Here is a 22,563-nt window from a genome sequence, read left to right on the forward strand (position 1 = left end):
ACAGTGTCAGTATGAAACATCAGCAAAAATCACCCCCAAGAGTCACAGCGTCAGTATGAAACATCAGCAAAAATCACCTCTAAGAGTCACAGTGTCAGTATGAAACATCAGCAAAAATCACCTCTAAGAGTCACAGTGTCAGTATGAAACATCAGCAAAAATCACCAAGAGTAGCTGCGTCAGTATGAAACATGAAACATCAGTAAAAATCACCCCCAAGAATCACAGCGTCAGTATGAAACATCAGTAAAAATCACCAAGAGTCACAGTGTCAGTATGAAACATCAGCAAAAATCACTTCCAAGAGTCACAGTGTCAGTATGAAACATCAGCAAAAATCACTTCCAAGAGTATCTGCGTCAGTATGAAACATCAGTAAAAATCACCCCCAAGAGTCAGTGTCAAAATGAAACATCAGTAAAAATCACCCCCAAGAGTCACAGCATCAGTATGAAACATTAGTAAAAATCACCTCCAAGAGTCACAGCGTCAGTATGAAACATCAGCAAAAATCATCGAGTATCTGCGTCAGTATGAAACATGAAACATCAGTAAAAATCACCACCAAGAATCACAGCGTCAGTATGAAAAGTTAGTAAAAATCACCTCCAAGAATCACAGTGTCAGTATGAAACATTAGTAAAAATCAATCAATCAATTTTTTTATATAGCGCCAAATCACAACAAACAGTTGCCCCAAGGCGCTTTATATTGTAAGGCAAGGCCATACAATAATTATGTAAAACCCCAACGGTCAAAACGACCCCCTGTGAGCAAGCACTTGGCGACAGTGGGAAGGAAAAACTCCCTTTCAACAGGAAGAAACCTCCAGCAGAACCAGGCTCAGGGAGGGGCAGTCTTCTGCTGGGACTGGTTGGAGCTGAGGGAGAGAACCAGGAAAAAGACATGCTGTGGAGGGGAGCAGAGATCGATCACCAATGATCAAATGCAGAGTGGTGCATACAGAGCAAAAAGAGAAAGAAACAATGCATCATGGGAACCCCCCAGCAGTCTACGTCTATAGCAGCATAACTAAGGGATGGTTCAGGGTCACCTGATCCAGCCCTAACCATAAGCCTCAGCAAAAAGGAAAGTTCCAAGCCCAATCTCAAAAGCAGAGAGGGTGTCTGTCTCCCCGATCTGAACTGGGAGCTGGTTCCACAGGAGAGGAGCCTGAAAGCTGAAGGCTCTGCCTCCCACTCCACTCCCACAAACCCTAGGAACCACAAGTAAGCCCGCAGTCTGAGAGCGAAGCGCTCTATTGGGGCGATATGGTACTACGAGGTCCCCAAGATAAGATGGGACCTGATCATTCAAAACCCTATAAGTAAGAAGAAGAATTCCAAATTCTATTCTAGAATTAATAGGAAGCCAATGAAGAGAGGCCAATATGGGTGAGATATGCTCTCTCCTTCCAGTCCCCGTCAGTACTCTAGCTGCAGCATTCCGAACCAACCGAAGGCTCTCTAGGGAACTTCTAGGACAACCTGACAACAATGAATTACAATAGTCCAGCCCAGAGGAAATAAATGCATGAATTAGTTTTTCAGCATCACTCTGAGACAAGACCCTTCTGATTCTAGAGATATTGCGTAAATGCAAAAAAGCAGTCCTACATACTTGTCTAATATGCGCTTTGAATGACATATCCTGATCAAAAATGACTCCAAGATTTCCCACAGTACCACTAGAGGTCAGGGTAATGCCATCCAGAGCAAGGATCTGGCTAGACACCATGTTTCCAAGATTTGTGGGGCCAAGTACAATAACTTCAGATTTATCTGAGTTTAAAAGCAGGAAATTAGAGGTCATCCATGTCTTTATGTCTGTAAGACAATCCTGCAGTTTAGCTAATTGGTGTGTGTCCTCTGGCTTCATGGATAGATAAAGCTGGGTATCATCTGCGCAACAATGAAAACCTAAGCAATACCGTCCAATAATACTGCCTAAGGGAAGCATGTACAAAGTGAACAAAATTGGTCCTAGCACAGAACCCTGTGGAACTCCATAACTAACTTCAGTCTGTGAAGAAGATTCCCCATTTACATGAACAAATTGCAATCTATTAGACAAATATGATTCAAACCACCGCAGCGCAGTGCCTTTAATACCTATGGCATGCTCTAATCTCTGTAATAAAATTTTATGGTCAACAGTATCAAAAGCAGCACTGAGGTCTAACAGAACAAGCACAGAGATGAGTCCACCGTCCGAGGCCATAAGAAGATCATTTGTAACCTTCACTAATGCTGTCTCTGTACTATGATGAATTCTAAAACCCGACTGAAACTCTTCAAATAGACCATTCCTCTGCAGATGATCAGCCAACTATCTACATCTACAACTACCCCTTCAAGAATCTTTGAGAGAAAAGGAAGGTTGGAGATTGGCCCATAACTAGCCAAGATAGCTGGGTGAAGCGATGGCTTTTTAAGTAATGGTTCAATTACTGCCACCTTAAAAGCCTGTGGTACATAGCCAACTAACAAAGACAGATTGATCATATTTAAGATCGAAGCATTAAATAATGGTAGGGCTTCCTTGAGCAGCCTGGTAGGAATGGGGTCTAATAAACATGTTGATGGTTTGGATGAAGTAACCAATGAAAATAACTCAGACAGAACAATCGGAGAGAAAGAGTCCAACCAAATACCGGCATCACTGAAAGCAGCCAAAGATAACGATATGTCTTTGGGATGGTTATTAGTAATTTTTTCTCTAATAGTTAAAATTTTGTTAGCAAAGAAAGTCATGATGTCATTACTAGTTAAAGTTAATGGAATATTCAGCCCAATAGAGCTCTGACTCTTTGTCAGCCTGGCTACAGTGCTGAAAAGAAACCTGGGGTTGCTCTCATTTTCTTCAACTAGTGATGAGTAGAAAGATGTCCTAGCTTTACGGAGGGCTCTTCTATAGAGCAACAGACTCTTTTTCCAGGCCAAGTGAAGATCTTCCAAATTAGTGAGACGCCATTTCCAAAATCCAAATTTCCAAAATCACCCCCCAAGTCTTGCTGATGTTTCATAACATCAAACTGGAGGATCAAAAAAACAAGAGCACAAGGAATTACAGGAGTATAGAAAAACAAGGGAATGAGGGAAAGAGGAACTGCAAGAGGAAGGAGAAACAGGGGAATGAAGAAACTGGTGATGAGACACGGGTTCAGAGGTGCAACACAGAGACCAAATCTCAGTCATACACTAATATGATTCACCAGGTTTCCCAACTCTCCTGACATGGCTCCTCCCTCTGTTTCCCTCCCCTCTCTGTGATCAAAATGACACTAAGAGGGACTCAAATGGAGTCGTCAGAAGACATCATGTAGAATGTGACAGCCCAGCTGGACAACATCCCAAAAGTGTGTGGAGAACTTCAAAGGGGATTAGGATTTCACACCCCCAGGTGAGTAATTAGATTTTCCACAGCCAAAGTTGGAATACTTTTTGATTGCACCTCGTAGACCTGACAAATCATCAGAATCACTTCTAAGAGTCACATCAGTATGAAACATCAGTAAAAATCACCTCCAAGAGTCACAGTGTCAGTATGAAACATCAGTAAAAATCACCCCCGAGTCACAGCGTCAGTATGAAACATCAGCAAAAATCACCTCCAAGAGTCACAGTGTCAGTATGAAACATCAGTAAAAATCACCCCCGAGTCACAGCGTCAGTATGAAACATCAGCAAAAATCACCTCTAAGAGTCACAGTGTCAGTATGAAACATCAGTAAAAATCACCCCCGAGTCACAGTGTCAGTATGAAACATCAGTAAAAATCACCCCCGAGTCACAGCGTCAGTATGAAACATCAGTAAAAATCACCCCCGAGTCACAGCGTCAGTATGAAACATCAGTAAAAATCACCCCCGAGTCACAGCGTCAGTATGAAACATCAGTAAAAATCACCTGTAAGAGTCACAGTGTCAGTATGAAACATCAGCAAAAATCACCTCTAAGAGTCAGTGTCAGTATGAAACATCAGCAAAAATCACCTCTAAGAGTCACAGTGTCAGTATGAAACATCAGCAAAAATCACCTCTAAGAGTCACAGTGTCAGTATGAAACATCAGCAAAAATCACCTCTAAGAGTCACAGTGTCAGTATGAAACATCAGCAAAAATCACCTCTAAGAGTCACAGCGTCAGTATGAAACATCAGCAAAAATCACCTCTAAGAGTCACAGTGTCAGTATGAAACATCAGCAAAAATCACCTCTAAGAGTCACAGCGTCAGTATGAAACATCAGCAAAATCACCTCTAAGAGTCACAGTGTCAGTATGTAACATCAGCAAAAATCACCAAGAGTATCTGCGTCAGTATGAAACATGAAACATCAGTAAAAATCACCTCCAAGAATCACAGCGTCAGTATGAAATGTTAGTAAAAATCACCCCCAAGAATCACAGCGTCAGTATGAAATGTTAGTAAAAATCACCCCCAAGAATCACAGCGTCAGTATGAAACATCAGTAAAAATCACCAACAAGAGTCACAGTGTCAGTATGAAACATCAGCAAAAATCACCCCCAAGAGTCACAGCGTCAGTATGAAACATCAGTAAAAATCACCCCCGAGTCACAGCGTCAGTATGAAACATCAGTAAAAATCACCCCCAAGAGTCAGTGTCAGAATGAAACATCAGTAAAAATCACCCCCAAGAGTCACAGTGTCAGAATGAAACATCAGTAAAAATCATCAAGAGTATCTGCGTCAGTATGAAACATGAAACATCAGTAAAAATCACCTCCAAGAATCACAGCGTCAGTATGAAACATCAGCAAAAATCACTTCCAAGAGTATCTGCGTCAGTATGAAACATCAGCAAAAATCACCATCAAGAGTATCTGCGTCAGTATGAAACATCAGCAAAAATCACCATCAAGAGTATCTGCGTCAGTATGAAACATCAGCAAAAATCACCATCAAGAGTATCTGCGTCAGTATGAAACATCAGTAAAAATCACCCCCGAGTCACAGCGTCAGTATGAAACATCAGTAAAAATCACCTCCAAGAGTCACAGTGTCAGTATGAAACATCAGTAAAAATCACACCCGAGTCACAGCGTCAGTATGAAACATCAGTAAAAATCACCCCCGAGTCACAGCGTCAGTATGAAACATCAGTAAAAATCACCCCCGAGTCACAGCGTCAGTATGAAACATCAGCAAAAATCACCTCTAAGAGTCACAGTGTCAGTATGAAACATCAGCAAAAATCACCTCTAAGAGTCAGTGTCAGTATGAAACATCAGCAAAAATCACCTCTAAGAGTCACAGTGTCAGTATGAAACATCAGCAAAAAATCACCTCTAAGAGTCACAGTGTCAGTATGAAACATCAGCAAAAATCACCTCTAAGAGTCACAGCGTCAGTATGAAACATCAGCAAAAATCACCTCTAAGAGTCACAGTGTCCAGTATGTAACATCAGCAAAATCACCACAGAGTATCTGCGTCAGTATGAAACATGAAACATCAGTAAAAAATCACCTCCAAGAATCACAGCGTCAGTATGAAATGTTAGTAAAATCACCCCCAAGAATCACAGCGTCAGTATGAAATGTAGTAAAATCACCCCCAAGAATCACAGCATCAGTATGAAACATCAGTAAAAATCACCAACAAGAGTCACAGTGTCAGTATGAAACATCAGCAAAAATCACTTCCAAGAGTCACAATGTCAGTATGAAACATCAGCAAAAATCACCATCAAGAGTATCTGCGTCAGTATGAAACATCAGCAAAAATCACCCCCAAGAGTCACAGCGTCAGTATGAAACATCAGTAAAAATCACCCCCGAGTCACAGCGTCAGTATGAAACATCAGTAAAAATCACCCCCAAGAGTCAGTGTCAGAATGAAACATCAGTAAAAAATCACCCCCCAAGAGTCAGTGTCAGAATGAAACATCAGTAAAAATCATCAAGAGTATCTGCGTCAGTATGAAACATGAAACATCAGTAAAATCACCTCCAAGAATCACAGCGTCAGTATGAAACATCAGCAAAAATCACTTCCAAGAGTCACAGTGTCAGTATGAAACATCAGCAAAAATCACCATCAAGAGTATCTGCGTCAGTATGAAACATCAGCAAAAATCACCATCAAGAGTATCTGCGTCAGTATGAAACATCAGCAAAAATCACCATCAAGAGTATCTGCGTCAGTATGAAACATGAAACATCAGTAAAAATCACCTCCAAGAATCACAGCGTCAGTATGAAACATCAGCAAAAATCACTTCCAAGAGTCACAGTGTCAGTATGAAACATCAGCAAAAATCACTTCCAAGAGTCACAGTGTCAGTATGAAACATCAGCAAAAATCACCATCAAGAGTATCTGCGTCAGTATGAAACATCAGCAAAAATCACCCCCAAGAGTTACAGCGTCAGTATGAAACATCAGTAAAAATCACTTCCAAGAGTCACAGTGTCAGTATGAAACATCAGCAAAAATCACTTCCAAGAGTCACAGTGTCAGTATGAAACATCAGCAAAAATCACTTCCAAGAGTCACAGTGTCAGTATGAAACATCAGCAAAAATCACCATCAAGAGTATCTGCGTCAGTATGAAACATCAGCAAAAATCACCCCCAAGAGTCACAGCGTCAGTATGAAACATCAGTAAAAATCACCCCCGAGTCACAGCGTCAGTATGAAACATCAGTAAAAATCACCCCCAAGAGTCAGTGTCAGAATGAAACATCAGTAAAAATCACCCCCAAGAGTCACAGTGTCAGAATGAAACATCAGTAAAAATCACCTCCAAGAGTCACAGCATCAGTATGAAACATTAGTAAAAATCACCTCCAAGAGTCACAGCATCAGTATGAAACATCAGCAAAAATCATCAAGAGTATCTGCGTCAGTATGAAACATGAAACATCAGTAAAAATCACCTCCAAGAATCACAGCGTCAGTATGAAACATTAGTAAAAATCACCCCCAAGAGTCACAGCGTCAGTAATGAAACATCAGTAAAAATCACCTCCAAGAGTCACAGCGTCAGTATGAAACATCAGTAAAAATCACCTCCAAGAGTCACAGTGTCAGTATGAAACATCAGCAAAAATCACCCCCAAGAGTCACAGCGTCAGTATGAAACATCAGCAAAAATCACCTCTAAGAGTCACAGTGTCAGTATGAAACATCAGTAAAAATCACCCCCAAGAGTCAGTGTCAGAATGAAACATCAGTAAAAATCACCCCCAAGAGTCACAGTGTCAGAATGAAACATCAGTAAAAATCACCTCCAAGAGTCACAGCATCAGTATGAAACATTAGTAAAAATCACCTCCAAGAGTCACAGCATCAGTATGAAACATCAGCAAAAATCATCAAGAGTATCTGCGTCAGTATGAAACATGAAACATCAGTAAAAATCACCTCCAAGAATCACAGTGTCAGTATGAAACATTAGTAAAAATCACCCCCAAGAGTCACAGCGTCAGTATGAAACATCAGTAAAAATCACCTCCAAGAGTCACAGCGTCAGTATGAAACATCAGTAAAAATCACCTCCAAGAGTCACAGTGTCAGTATGAAACATCAGCAAAAATCACCCCCAAGAGTCACAGCGTCAGTATGAAACATCAGCAAAAATCACCTCTAAGAGTCACAGTGTCAGTATGAAACATCAGCAAAAATCACCTCTAAGAGTCACAGTGTCAGTATGAAACATCAGCAAAAATCACCAAGAGTATCTGCGTCAGTATGAAACATGAAACATCAGTAAAAATCACCCCCAAGAATCACAGCGTCAGTATGAAACATCAGTAAAAATCACCAAGAGTCACAGTGTCAGTATGAAACATCAGCAAAAATCACTTCCAAGAGTCACAGTGTCAGTATGAAACATCAGCAAAAATCACCATCAAGAGTATCTGCGTCAGTATGAAACATCAGTAAAAATCACCCCCAAGAGTCAGTGTCAGAATGAAACATCAGTAAAAATCACCCCCAAGAGTCACAGCATCAGTATGAAACATTAGTAAATATCACCCCCAAGAGTCACAGTGTCAGAATGAAACATCAGTAAAAATCACCTCCAAGAGTCACAGCATCAGTATGAAACATTAGTAAAAATCACCTCCAAGAGTCACAGCATCAGTATGAAACATCAGCAAAAATCATCAAGAGTATCTGCGTCAGTATGAAACATGAAACATCAGTAAAAATCACCTCCAAGAATCACAGCGTCAGTATGAAACATTAGTAAAAATCACCCCCAAGAGTCACAGCGTCAGTATGAAACATCAGTAAAAATCACCTCCAAGAGTCACAGCGTCAGTATGAAACATCAGTAAAAATCACCTCCAAGAGTCACAGTGTCAGTATGAAACATCAGCAAAAATCACCCCCAAGAGTCACAGCGTCAGTATGAAACATCAGCAAAAATCACCTCTAAGAGTCACAGTGTCAGTATGAAACATCAGCAAAAATCACCTCTAAGAGTCACAGTGTCAGTATGAAACATCAGCAAAAATCACCAAGAGTATCTGCGTCAGTATGAAACATGAAACATCAGTAAAATCACCCCCAAGAATCACAGCGTCAGTATGAAACATCAGTAAAAATCACCAAGAGTCACAGTGTCAGTATGAAACATCAGCAAAAATCACTTCCAAGAGTCACAGTGTCAGTATGAAACATCAGCAAAAATCACCATCAAGAGTATCTGCGTCAGTATGAAACATCAGTAAAAATCACCCCCAAGAGTCAGTGTCAGAATGAAACATCAGTAAAAATCACCCCCAAGAGTCACAGCATCAGTATGAAACATTAGTAAATATCACCTCCAAGAGTCACAGCGTCAGTATGAAACATCAGCAAAAATCATCGAGTATCTGCGTCAGTATGAAACATGAAACATCAGTAAAAATCACCTCCAAGAATCACAGCGTCAGTATGAAACATTAGTAAAAATCACCCCCAAGAATCACAGCGTCAGTATGAAAAGTTAGTAAAAATCACCTCCAAGAATCACAGCGTCAGTATGAAACGTTAGTAAAAATCACCTCCAAGAATCACAGCGTCAGTATGAAACGTTAGTAAAAATCACCTCAAAAAATCACAGCGTCAGTATGAAACCTTAGTAAAAATCACCTCCAAGAATCACAGCGTCAGTATGAAACGTTAGTAAAAATCACCCCCAAGAATCACAGCATCAGTATGAAACATCAGTAAAAATCACCCCCCAAGTCTTGCTGATGTTTCATAACATCAAACTGGAGGATCAAAAAAACAAGAGCACAAGGAATTACAGGAGTATAGAAAAACAAGGGAATGAGGGAAAGAGGAACTGCAAGAGGAAGGAGAAACAGGGGAATGAAGAAACACAGGAGCATAAACAAATGTCAGAACGAGGAAACACACATGGGGGAACGTGGAAACACAGGAGGCAAGGAACAACAGGAACAGTGCAAACAAGAATAATCCAGCACAGAGAAGTGAACTGTGACAAACTTAAACACAGAGGTGGAAAACTCCGACTTCAGAAAGTAAAAGCCCTACCATGTCTTGCTTCAACCTCCATCCATCCATCCATTTTCTTCCGCTTCATCTGAGGTCGGGTCGCGGGGCAGCAGCTCAAGCAAAGCTGTCCAGATCTCCCAATCTACACACACCTCCCCCAGCTCCTCCGGGGGAACCCCAAGGCGTTCCCAAGCCAGCTGCGAGACATAGTCTCTCCAGCGTGTCCTGGGTCTTCCCCGGGGCCTCCTCCCGATAGGACATGCCCGGAACACCTCTCCAGTGAGGCGTCCAGGGGGCATCCGAAAAAGATGCCCAAGCCACCTCAGCTGGCTCCTTTCGACGTGGAGGAGCAGCGGCTTGACTCCGAGCTCCTCCCGAGTGACCGAGCTCCTCACCCTATTTCTAAGGGAGCGCCCAGCCACCCCGTGGAGGAAACTCATCTCGGCCGCTTGTACTCAAGATCTTGTTCTTTCGGTCATGAGCCAAATCTCATGACCATAGGTGAGGGTCAGAACGTAGATCAATCAGTAAATCGAGAGCTTTGCCCCCCTGCTCAGCTCTCTCTTCACCACGACGGTCCGATACAGCGACCACATCACTGCAGATGCTGCACTGATCCGTCTGTCGATCTCACGCTCCATCCGTCCCTCTCTCGTGAACAAGACCCCGAGATACTTAAACTCCTCCACTTGAGGCAAGGACACTCCACCGTCCTGAAGAGGGCAAAGCACCTTTTTCCGGTCGAGAACCATGGCCTCGGATTTGGAGGTGCTGATTTTCATCCTGGACGCTTCACACTCAGTTGCAAACTGCTCCAGTGCACGCTGAAGGTCCTGATTTGACGAAGCCAACAGAACCACATCGTCCGCAAACAGCAGAGACGAGATTCTGTGGTTCCCAAACCGGACCCCCTCTACACCCTGACTGCACCTAGAAATTCTGTCCATAAAGGAAATGAGCAGAACCGGTGACAAAGGGCAGCCCTGGCGGAGGCCGACGTGCACTGGAAACAGGCTTCAACCTGTGCACCTAAAATAGGTGATCTCAATAATAAGCTCATCCACCTGCCTGAAGAGTTGAACTAATTACAATCAGCTGGTTTGTTAGGAAGATGAAACAAATATGTGGTTGGACATTTACTTTCTGAAGCTGGAGTTTTCTACCTCTGCTTAAATACTGACACAGATGACAGGTGATTATATTGTGAATCAGCTGTGACATGGACACACCAACAAACACACAACAGACAAGAACACAGACAAAGTGAAGACAGAACACTACAAAGAAACCTTAGTGTAACTCAAAACAAACCATAAATACCAACTTAACATCAAAACAGTGAATATAAACTTAAGTAGAACTCAAAAACATTGTAGGAGCCAGAGCACATCCCTGAGGAACACCAGAATTCACTAGAAAGAAATCAATAATTCTGCACCTGGTGTACACCTGCGTATGGGCCGGATGTGATGTCCAGACCCACAGCCCAGACAACTGGATCAAACACTTTATAGAAAAGATATCAGTCTGTAAAGAGCACTGACTGCTGGCATGAAGCCACAAACACACCTAGAAAACTCTGAAGGAGTTACAAGTCTCAATGGCTGTGACTGGAAAGACTGAGCAGGTGACATTTCTGTCTGTTGCTTCACCAGTCACATCCTCATGCTGGAGTGGAATGCAGAAAAACCTTTAGAAGACACTCCCCCCAACACATTCTGGCAAATGAGTTACCCCCCTCCATCTAAACCTGGCATCCTGAGTTATGAAGACACATTCTGTACCAGCTTTGAATGTTCCCACTGTGTGACTGATATCGAAAATAAGAAACTGTGTCAATATCCAACTATTCATGTATGAACCTGCTCCACTGTAGAAAAAATATAGTGTGACATCATCTGCATAGTAAGAAACGTATAGTCTGACTTGCACAGAAGCCTGGATTGGTTCAGAATGTTACATACCGATGGTGCGTTAGCCACCAGATCAGTTTCTGTTCTCCCCGTCTGTATGGCAGTGTGGACTCGCACTGACTCATAGATTGATGGTTCCTCTACCCGCCATGGATACGGACATTTCAACACAATGAGAGTTCCTGGTTTTGAGGCAGAGGGAAGATGGAATCAGTGTCGTTAAAAAGGGCTTCAGGCAAACACACAGTCACACAAAGGAGAACATTCATCACTGGTGAGGTACTTCAAGATTTAAGACCATGGTTCCCAACCTGGGGTCCAAGTCCTCCTTAGGGGGACTGCCAAAGTTCACAAGGGATGCTTGAGGTTTTGTCTGCTCTGAAGTATTCAAAAATAAAAATTCACCTTTCAAATGGAGTCATAATAATTCACTTATTTGGGGAGGTGATGGTCAAGTGGATAAGCATTGGGCTTGAGACCAGAGGATCTTTGGTTCAAACCCCAGCCTGACCAAAAATAAATAAATAAATAATTACTGAAGGCCCTCGGACAAGGTCCTTAATCCCCTAATTGCTCCCAGTGTGTAGTGAGTGCCTTGCATCGGTGTGTGAGTGTGTCTGTGTGAATGTGAGGCATCATTGTAAAGCACTTTGAGCTTCTGATGCAGACGGAATAGTGTTACATAAATGCAGTCCATTTACTATTTTACACTTGACAATCAAAACTATCCATCCATCTATCCATTCATCCATTTTCTTCCGCTTTATCTGGAGTCAGGTTGCGGGGGCAGCAGCTCAAGCAAAGCCGCCCAGACCTCCCGATCCACACACACCTCCCCCAGCTCCTCCGGGGGAACCCCAAGGCGTTCCCAAGCCAGCCGAGAGATGTAGTCCCTCCAGCGTGTCCTGGGTCTTCCCAGGGGCCTCCTCCCAATGGGACGTGCCTGGAACACCTCTCCAGTGAGGCGTCCAGGGGGCATCCGGAAAAGATGCCCGAGCCACCTCAACTGACTCCTTTCGACGTGGAGGAGCAGTGGCTCGACTCTGAGCTCCTCCCAAGCTCCAGCTCTCAAAATAATTAAAATGAAAGTTGTCAGAGAGCCGGTGCACATGTGCACGCTCTCCACTCCAAATGTACCAGTAAAAATATACAGATAGTGGTACGGTCACGGTGTTTTTGACCATGTGTGACGTCAACATGTGCCTTCATTATGAAGTCGATCATACCAATCACTCAATCAATCACAAGTGCAAGTGATCCTCCTCATCTGAGTCTCACTAAGAAACTACCTGTTTGACACAGAGTCATTCCAGTGGGACCCAAGGATCCCCCAAAGAGACCCGGTACCCTTAGGACACGGGTTAGAGTCTCACAGCCGGACAGTAAGACCAGAAGGAGCCAACAGACTTTGTTCTCCTACGAAGACATCAGCATCAAACACCTCCGACCTTTGACCTCATGACTCCATAAAATCCTTCCAGGCGTCTCTGGATCTCAAAGGCCGAAGACCCAGAGACATGAAGGTCACTGCTGAGATAACTGAATGTCTCAACACATACAGGTACACTTCTGATGGACAAGTCCAGGAGGTCATTCAAAGTCTGGATCTTAGTCTGGATCCAGGACCATCACACCCCCAGACACTCTGATTCCTCTGTGTGTGTGTGTGTGTGTGTGTGTGTGTGTGTGTGTGTGTGTGTGTGTGTGTGTGTGTGTGTGTGTGTGTGTGTGTGTGTGTGTGTGTGTGTGTGTGTGTGTGTGTGTGTGTGTGTGTTAGCCCTGCACGTACCCGTGTCGCTGCCCAGTAGAGGCTGGTTGGCAAAGTGGTTGACAAAGTCTTGGAGGGTTTTAAACTCGTTAAATCCAAAGCTGTAACTTTTGCCTTTGCGGGTCACATGAAAATGTTTGACTGAATCCTTTGCTCTGTGGATCAAAGAAGATGAAGAAGAAAAAACTTACTGCACTCAACATTTCACATTTTACACATTTCTCATGTTCTTAAGGGTCACGTGTTTAATATTTGTGTACGTGACAGTGGCACCGTATTTTTTGGGTTCGTTTTTTCTAGTTTGGGAGTTAGTTCCTGTGACTTATACATCTGTGTGAATTATTTACTATAAAGTTATGGGTTCATTAAGAAGAAGATGAAAAGTGCTTTACAGCAGCAAAACACTGAAAAACCAAATAACGAGAGAATGAACAAATCACAAAAAAGAACCAGGCAAAACTCTAAATCCCAATCAAACAGGTTCACACTTAACTGAAACATCTGTTCATCATCACTGGCAGGAAAACGGTTCATTTTAACTGAAACACTACAGCTAAATTCCCCCGCTGACGTCTGTGTGTGTGTGATGTCTTTGAGTGTCTTTGAGTTGTCTGTGAAAACCTTATGAACTCCTGAGGTGTTTGGTGCTGATGTCTTTGTCTTCATGCCACATGTCCACATGTTCCTGTCAACTTCCAGGTGGGCTCCAGATACAAATCGGGACACAAACAACATCTGAGGCCACAAAAAGAGGCGGAGCTGAAGGCGGTAGGTACCTTGCCACTGGTGACACCTGACCTACTCACAGGATGGAATATTTTGTCGTCTGCCTCAGTGAACTTTAGGATGGAGGATCAGGTACAGATCTGCATTAGTGTTTGGTACAAATCTAACGTCGTCAGCTTGCAACAGGGTTCCAGGGACGCTGCAGACGGTCTGGTTAAGTTGCGTGAACTTGCCAACAACCAGGTTGGGAGTCCCGTTGATTTCTATCAGCATCGACATTTTGTTCCTGATCTTCCTGCTGATCGCGACACTCCAGATGGTGGGCGGCGCGCTGCAGTATGACCATGCGCTATAGACCTGTTCAAAATGTCAAATGTTATAAAATCTTTTGGACCACATGTTGTTCTTGTTCCACTAACAAAATAAAAGATCTGTGCCAAATTTTGTTATAATGGGACAGCTGAGGTGGTTTGGGCAACTGGTGAGGATGACCCCTGGTCGTCTCTTCCAGGCACGTCCAACCGGAAGGATGCCCAGTGGAAGACCCGGGACACACTTGAGGGATTATACTTCCCAACTGGCTTGGGAACACCTCGGGATCCCCTGGGAAGAGTTAGAGGACTTGGCTGAGGATAGGTAAGTGTGGGCTGAGCTGATTGGTCAACTACCACTTATTCTTCTTGTTTCAGCTGCTCCTGTTATATTTTGCTTCTCCACCTGTACTCTGTGTCTTCCTCTGTCTCACCAACCACCTGCATGTCCTCCCTCAGCACATCATAAACCTACTCTTTGTCCTCTGTCTTCTTCTCCTGCCTGGTGGCTCCATCCTCAGCATCCTTCTCCCTATATCTGATTGTCTGCAATCCCCCAACAGTTACCACTCTACCGTCAAATGGTCCAAATACAGACACAGACAGAACCAGTGAGGCTGAACCCTGCCGAGCAGATAAAGCTCTCTCAAAGGGGTGAAGTGGTGGCCCACAGAAAAGCAACCTTGGGACCAAGTGGAAGAACAAAATAAGTGGGTGGATTACTGAAGGCCTTTGAGCAAGGTCCTTAATGAGGTGGTCCCAGTGTTGGGTTCTGGTTTGTGGGAACGAGTGAATGTGATGCCTAACTGTAGCAAAGTGTCTTCCTTTGAGGGAAAAGTTGCAGTCCTTTTACATAACGAGGTAGAACATAAAGAGGTAGAACCTGAATGTTTTTAAATGGTTATTCATGCCAAACGTCTTCTTTGTGTGAGTTTTGAATGCTTTGCGAGAATGTTGTGACTCTTCTGGAATACACTCCAGCAGGTTTTTGGTGGAAGACATGACGTGTTCTGGACCGTGGTGCTTCTTCGGTCTGTTGCCAGAGGACAGCTTTGGGTCTCAAGGGGTGCAGGAGACTCAGACTCCTTCATGTTTGACTGAAACTGTACTTTTATTTCATTAATACCATGAAGAAATTTGTTTTTACTTTGACACTAAAGAGTAAACTTAATTAATTAGTTAAGCCTGATTTTTATTTAAATTTTTTTTATTAATGTCAATGAATCAAAGCTCGAGGCTTTCAAGTTTTTTTGGAGCTGCTGCTCGGTTTATCTGACACAGTGAGCTCTGAGGTGAGTGAGGAAGTGTTTTTCCGGTTGTGTTTTGTTTTTCAGTGGGACTAACCTGACAGACAAGGCGAAGCAATCAGCTCCTTCATTACTGCTTCGTAGGAGATAACTTCCATCTCTACCGTTGGACAGGAGCAGGGCCTCTGAGGCATGGCGGGACAGGTCATAGTGGTACCACCTTCAACACAGGAAACCATTCTCAGCCCCCATCGTTATCAGCTCCCCTCGTTATCAGCTCCCCTCGTTATCAGCCACCTCGTTATCAGCTCCCCTCGTTATCAGCTCCCCTCGTTATCAGCTCCCCTCGTTATCAGCCACCTCGTTATCAGCTCCCCTCGTTATCAGCTCCCCTCGTTATCAGCCCCCCTCGTTATCAGCCACCTTGTTATCAGCCCCCCTCATTATCAGCCACCTCGTTATCAGCTCCCCTCGTTATCAGCCACCTTGTTATCAGCCCCCCTCGTTATCAGCTCCCCAGATTATCAGCTCCCCTCGTTATCAGCCCCCTCGTTATCAGCTCCCCTCGTTATCAGCCACCTTGTTATCAGCCCCCCTCGTTATCAGCCCCCTCGTTACCAGCCCCCCTCGTTATCAGCTCCCCTCGTTATCAGCTTCCCTCGTTATCAGCTCCCCTCGTTATCAGCCACCTCGTTATCAGCTCCCCTCGTTATCAGCCACCTTGTTATCAGCTCCCCTCGTTATCAGCCCCCCTCGTTATCAGCTCCCCTCGTTATCAGCTCCCCTCGTTATCAGCCACCTCGTTATCAGCTCCCCTCGTTATCAGCTCCCCTCGTTATCAGCCCCCCTCGTTATCAGCCACCTTGTTATCAGCCCCCCTCATTATCAGCCACCTCGTTATCAGCCACCTCGTTATCAGCTCCCCTCGTTATCAGCCACCTTGTTATCAGCCCCCCTCGTTATCAGCTCCCCTCATTATCAGCTCCCCTCGTTATCAGCCCCCTCGTTATCAGCTCCCCTCGTTATCAGCCACCTTGTTATCAGCCCCCCTCGTTATCAGCCCCCTCGTTACCAGCCCCCCTCGTTATCAGCTCCCCTCGTTATCAGCTTCCCTCGTTATCAGCTCCCCTCGTTATCAGCCACCTCGTTATCAGCTCCCCTCGTTATCAGCCACCTTGTTATCAGCTCCCCTCGTTATCAGCCCCCCTCGTTATCAGCTCCCCTCGTTATCAGCTCCCCTCGTTATCAGCCACCTCGTTATCAGCTCCCCTCGTTATCAGCTCCCCTCGTTATCAGCCCCCCTCGTTATCAGCCACCTTGTTATCAGCCCCCCTCATTATCAGCCACCTCGTTATCAGCCACCTCGTTATCAGCTCCCCTCGTTATCAGCCACCTTGTTATCAGCCCCCCTCGTTATCAGCTCCCCTCGTTATCAGCTCCCCTCGTTATCAGCCCCCTCGTTATCAGCTCCCCTCGTTATCAGCCACCTTGTTATCAGCCCCCCTCGTTATCAGCCCCCTCGTTACCAGCCCCCCTCGTTATCAGCTCCCCTCGTTATCAGCTTCCCTCGTTATCAGCTCCCCTCGTTATCAGCCACCTCGTTATCAGCTCCCCTCGTTATCAGCCACCTTGTTATCAGCTCCCCTCGTTATCAGCCCCCCTCGTTATCAGCTCCCCTCGTTATCAGCTCCCCTCGTTATCAGCTCCCCTCGTTATCAGCCACCTCGTTATCAGCTCCCCTCGTTATCAGCTCCCCTCGTTATCAGCCCCCCTCGTTATCAGCCCCTCGTTATCAGCCACCTCGTTATCAGCTCCCCTCGTTATCAGCCACCTCGTTATCAGCTCCCCTCGTTATCAGCCCCCCTCGTTATCAGCTCCCCTCGTTATCAGCTCACTTGTTAAGGTCAAATAACAAGCAAAGACAAATCCAGCAGAATTCAAAAGTCAGGCTGAAAACATTTCATCCAAGTATCATTTGTCATCTCTTCCAGACGCGTCTCTGTGTCTGTGTGTGTGTGTGTGTGTGTGTGTGTCTGTCACTCTGTGTGTCTGTGTGTGTGTCTGTATCTGTGTGTGTAGTGGTACCACCTTCAACACAGGAAACCATTCTCAGCCCCCATCGTTATCAGCTCCCCTCGTTATCAGCCACCTCGTTATCAGCTCCCCTCGTTATCAGCTCCCCTCGTTATCAGCCCCCCTCGTTATCAGCCACCTTGTTATCAGCCCCCCTCATTATCAGCCACCTCGTTATCAGCCACCTCGTTATCAGCTCCCCTCGTTATCAGCCACCTTGTTATCAGCCCCCCTCGTTATCAGCTCCCCTCGTTATCAGCTCCCCTCGTTATCAGCCCCCTCGTTATCAGCTCCCCTCGTTATCAGCCACCTTGTTATCAGCCCCCCTCGTTATCAGCCCCCTCGTTACCAGCCCCCCTCGTTATCAGCTCCCCTCGTTATCAGCTTCCCTCGTTATCAGCTCCCCTCGTTATCAGCCACCTCGTTATCAGCTCCCCTCGTTATCAGCCACCTTGTTATCAGCTCCCCTCGTTATCAGCCCCCCTCGTTATCAGCTCCCCTCGTTATCAGCCACCTCGTTATCAGCTCCCCTCGTTATCAGCTCCCCTCGTTATCAGCCCCCCTCGTTATCAGCCCCCTCGTTATCAGCCACCTCGTTATCAGCTCCCCTCGTTATCAGCCACCTCGTTATCAGCCACCTCGTTATCAGCTCCCCTCGTTATCAGCTCCCCTCGTTATCAGCCACCTCGTTATCAGCTCCCCTCGTTATCAGCTCCCCTCGTTATCAGCCCCCTCGTTATCAGCCCCCCTCGTTATCAGCCACCTCGTTATCAGCTCCCCTCGTTATCAGCTCCCCTCGTTATCAGCCCCCCTCGTTATCAGCTCCCCTCGTTATCAGCCCCCCTCGTTATCAGCTCCCCTCGTTATCAGCCCCCCTCGTTATCAGCCCCCCTCGTTATCAGCTCCCCTCGTTATCAGCCCCCCTCGTTATCAGCTCCCCTCGTTATCAGCTCCCCTCGTTATCAGCTCCCCTCGTTATCAGCCCCCCTCGTTATCAGCGCCCCTCGTTATCAGCCCCCTCGTTATCAGCTCCCCTTGTTATCAGCTCCCCTCGTTATCAGCTCCCCTCGTTATCAGCCCCCCTCGTTATCAGCTCCCCTCGTTATCAGCTCCCCTCGTTATCAGCTCACTTGTTAAGGTCAAATAACAAGCAAAGACAAATCCAGCAGAATTCAAAAGTCAGGCTGAAAACATTTCATCCAAGTATCATTTGTCATCTCTTCCAGACGTGTCTCTGTGTCTGTGTGTGTCTGTCTCTCTGTGTGTCTGTGTGTGTGTCTGTATCTGTGTGTGTCTGTGTCTCTCTGTGTGTGTGTCTGTGTGTCTCTGTGTGTCTCTGTGTCCATGTCTCTCTGTGTGTGTGTGTGTCTCTGTGTCGTTGTGTGTGTCTCTCTGTGTCTGTGTCTCTCTGTGTGTGTCTCTGTGTGTCTGTGTGTGTGTCTCTGTGTCTGTGTCTCTCTGTGTGTGTCTCTGTGTGTCTGTGTGTGTGTCTCTGTGTCTGTGTGTGTGTCTCTGTGTCTGTGTGTGTCTGTGTGTCTCTGTGTGTCTCTGTGTCTGTGTCTCTGTGTGTGTCTCTGTGTCTGTGTGTGTGTCTCTGTGTCTGTGTGTGTCTGTGTGTCTCTGTGTGTCTCTGTGTCTGTGTCTGTGTGTGTCTCTGTGTCTGTCTCTCTGTGCGTCTGTGTGTGTGTGTGTCTCTCTGTGTGTCTCTGTGTGTGTGTGTGTATGTCTCTGTGTGTCTCTCTGTGTGTCTGTGTGTGTGTCTCTGTGTCTGTGTGTCTCTGTGTCTGTGTGTGTGTCTCTCTGTGTCTGTGTCTCTGTGTCTGTGTGTGTGTCTCTATGTGTGTGTCTGTCTCTGTGTCTGTGTGTGTGTCTCTGTCTGTGTGTGTCTCTGTGTCTGTGTGTGTCTCTGTGTCTGTGTGTGTCTGTGTGTCTCTGTGTGTGTGTGTCTCTGTGTGTGTGTGTCTGTGTGTCTCTGTGTGTGTATGTGTGTGTGTGTGTCTGTGTGTGTGTGTGTCTCTGTGTGTGTCTGTCTGTGTGTGTCTCTGTGTGTGTGTGTCTTTCTTACCATTTATCCTTCATAATAAAACTTCTTTCAAGTGTATTTATGTTAGTTTAAATGAGTCAACACCCCCGAGTCACACTAACTGTCAGAATGCTCGTAGCACGGGCCGGGGCGGAGGATTAGCAGCAATCTTCCATTCCAGCTTATTAATTAATCAAAAACCTAGACAGAAAGCTTTACTCTTAGTCTTGTCCATCCAAATTGGAAGTCCCAAAAACCAGTTTTATTTGTTGTTATCTATCGTCCACCTGGTCGTTACTGTGAGTTTCTCTGTGAATTTTCAGACCTTTTGTCTGATTTAGTGCTTAGCTCAGATAAGATAATTATAGTGGGCGATTTTAACATCCACACAGATGCTGAGAATGACAGCCTCAACACTGCATTTAATCTATTATTAGACTCTATTGGCTTTGCTCAAAAAGTAAATGAGTCCACCCACCACTTTAATCATATCTTAGATCTTGTTCTGACTTATGGTATGGAAATGGAAGACTTAACAGTATTCCCTGAAAACTCCCTTCTGTCTGATCATTTCTTAATAACATTTACATTTACTCTGATGGACTACCCAGCAGTGGGGAATAAGTTTCATTACACTAGAAGTCTTTCAGAAAGCGCTGTAACTAGGTTTAAGGATATGATTCCTTCTTTATGTTCTCTAATGCCATATACCAACACAGTGCAGAGTAGCTACCTAAACTCTGTAAGTGAGTTAGAGTATCTCGTCAATAGTTTTACATCCTCATTGAAGACAACTTTGGATGCTGTAGCTCCTCTGAAAAAGAGAGCTTTAAATCAGAAGTGCCTGACTCCATGGTATAACTCACAAACTCGTAGCTTAAAGCAGATAACCCGTAAGTTGGAGAGGAAATGGCGTCTCACTAATTTAGAAGATCTTCACTTAGCCTGGAAAAAGAGTCTGTTGCTCTATAAAAAAGCCCTCCGTAAAGCTAGGACATCTTTCTACTCATCACTAATTGAAGAAAATAAGAACAACCCCAGGTTTCTTTTCAGCACTGTAGCCAGGCTGACAAAGAGTCAGAGCTCTATTGAGCTGAGTATTCCATTAACTTTAACTAGTAATGACTTCATGACTTTCTTTGCTAACAAAATTTTAACTATTAGAGAAAAATTACTCATAACCATCCCAAAGACGTATCGTTATCTTTGACTGCTTTCAGTGATGCCGGTATTTGGTTAGACTCTTTCTCTCCGATTGTTCTGTCTGAGTTATTTTCATTAGTTACTTCATCCAAACCATCAACATGTCTATTAGACCCCATTCCTACCAGGCTGCTCAAGGAAGCCCTACCATTATTTAATGCTTCGATCTTAAATATGATCAATCTATCTTTGTTAGTTGGCTATGTACCACAGGCTTTTAAGGTGGCAGTAATTAAACCATTACTTAAAAAGCCATCACTTGACCCAGCTATCTTAGCTAATTATAGGCCAATCTCCAACCTTCCTTTTCTCTCAAAAATTCTTAAAAGGCTAGTTGTAAAACAGCTAACTTATCACCTGCAGAGGAATGGTCTATTTGAAGAGTTTCAGTCAGGTTTTAGAATTCATCATAGTACAGAAACAGCATTAGTGAAGGTTACAAATGATCTTCTTATGGCCTCAGACAGTGGACTCATCTCTGTGCTTGTTCTGTTAGACCTCAGTGCTGCTTTTGATACTGTTGACCATAAAATTTTATTACAGAGATTAGAGCATGCCATAGGTATTAAAGGCACTGCGCTGCAGTGGTTTGAATCATATTTGTCTAATAGATTACAATTTGTTCATGTAAATGGGGAATCTTCTTCACAGACTAAAGTTAATTATGGAGTTCCACAAGGTTCTGTGCTAGGACCAATTTTATTCACTTTATACATGCTTCCCTTAGGCAGTATTATTAGACAGCATTGCTTAAATTTTCATTGTTACGCAGATGATACCCAGCTTTATCTATCCATGAAGCCAGAGGACACACACCAATTAGCTAAACTGCAGGATTGTCTTACAGACATAAAGACATGGATGACCTCTAATTTCCTGCTTTTAAATTCAGATAAAACTGAAGTTATTGTACTTGGCCCCACAAATCTTAGAAACATGGTGTCTAACCAGATCCTTACTCTGGATGGCATTACCCTGACCTCTAGTAATACTGTGAGAAATCTTGGAGTCATTTTTGATCAGGATATGTCATTCAAAGCGCATATTAAACAAATATGTAGGACTGCTTTTTTGCATTTGCGCAATATCTCTAAAATTAGAAAGGTCTTGTCTCAGAGTGATGCTGAAAAACTAATTCATGCATTTATTTCCTCTAGGCTGGACTATTGTAATTCATTATTATCAGGTTGTCCTAAAAGTTCCCTAAAAAGCCTTCAGTTAATTCAAAATGCTGCAGCTAGAGTACTGACGGGGACTAGCAGGAGAGAGCATATCTCACCCATATTGGCCTCTCTTCATTGGCTTCCTGTTAATTCTAGAATAGAATTTAAAATTCTTCTTCTTACTTATAAGGTTTTGAATAATCAGGTCCCATCTTATCTTAGGGACCTCGTAGTACCATATCACCCCAATAGAGCGCTTTGCTCTCAGACTGCAGGCTTACTTGTAGTTCCTAGGGTTTGTAAGAGTAGAATGGGAGGCAGAGCCTTCAGCTTTCAGGCTCCTCTCCTGTGGAACCAGCTCCCAATTCAGATCAGGGAGACAGACACCCTCTCTACTTTTAAGATTAGGCTTAAAACGTTCCTTTTTGCTAAAGCTTATAGTTAGGGCTGGATCAGGTGACCCTGAACCATCCCTTAGTTATGCTGCTATAGACGTAGACTGCTGGGGGGTTCCCATGATGCACTGTTTCTTTCTCTTTTTGCTCTGTATGCACCACTCTGCATTTAATCATTAGTGATCGATCTCTGCTCCCCTCCACAGCATGTCTTTTTCCTGGTTCTCTCCCTCAGCCCCAACCAGTCCCAGCAGAAGACTGCCCC

General features: G+C 44.4%; 1 protein-coding gene across 2 annotated transcripts in view; it reads right to left on the bottom strand.

Annotated features, from left to right (window-relative positions):
* The window catches only part of dapp1 (dual adaptor of phosphotyrosine and 3-phosphoinositides), a 46,970-nt gene that overhangs the window by 18,778 nt on the left and 5,629 nt on the right, over positions 1-22,563 (bottom strand). For both annotated transcript variants that reach the window (XM_034159722.1, XM_034159721.1), the window contains exons 2-4: positions 15,539-15,661; positions 13,179-13,312; positions 11,441-11,571 (exon numbers count right to left, since the gene is read on the bottom strand). In XM_034159722.1, the coding sequence (XP_034015613.1) occupies positions 11,441-11,571; positions 13,179-13,312; positions 15,539-15,661 (388 nt within the window). The remainder of the gene's footprint in view (positions 1-11,440; positions 11,572-13,178; positions 13,313-15,538; positions 15,662-22,563) is intronic.

This window comes from Thalassophryne amazonica, chromosome 19 (assembly GCF_902500255.1).
Source record: "Thalassophryne amazonica chromosome 19, fThaAma1.1, whole genome shotgun sequence".
NCBI lineage: Eukaryota > Metazoa > Chordata > Actinopteri > Batrachoidiformes > Batrachoididae > Thalassophryne > Thalassophryne amazonica.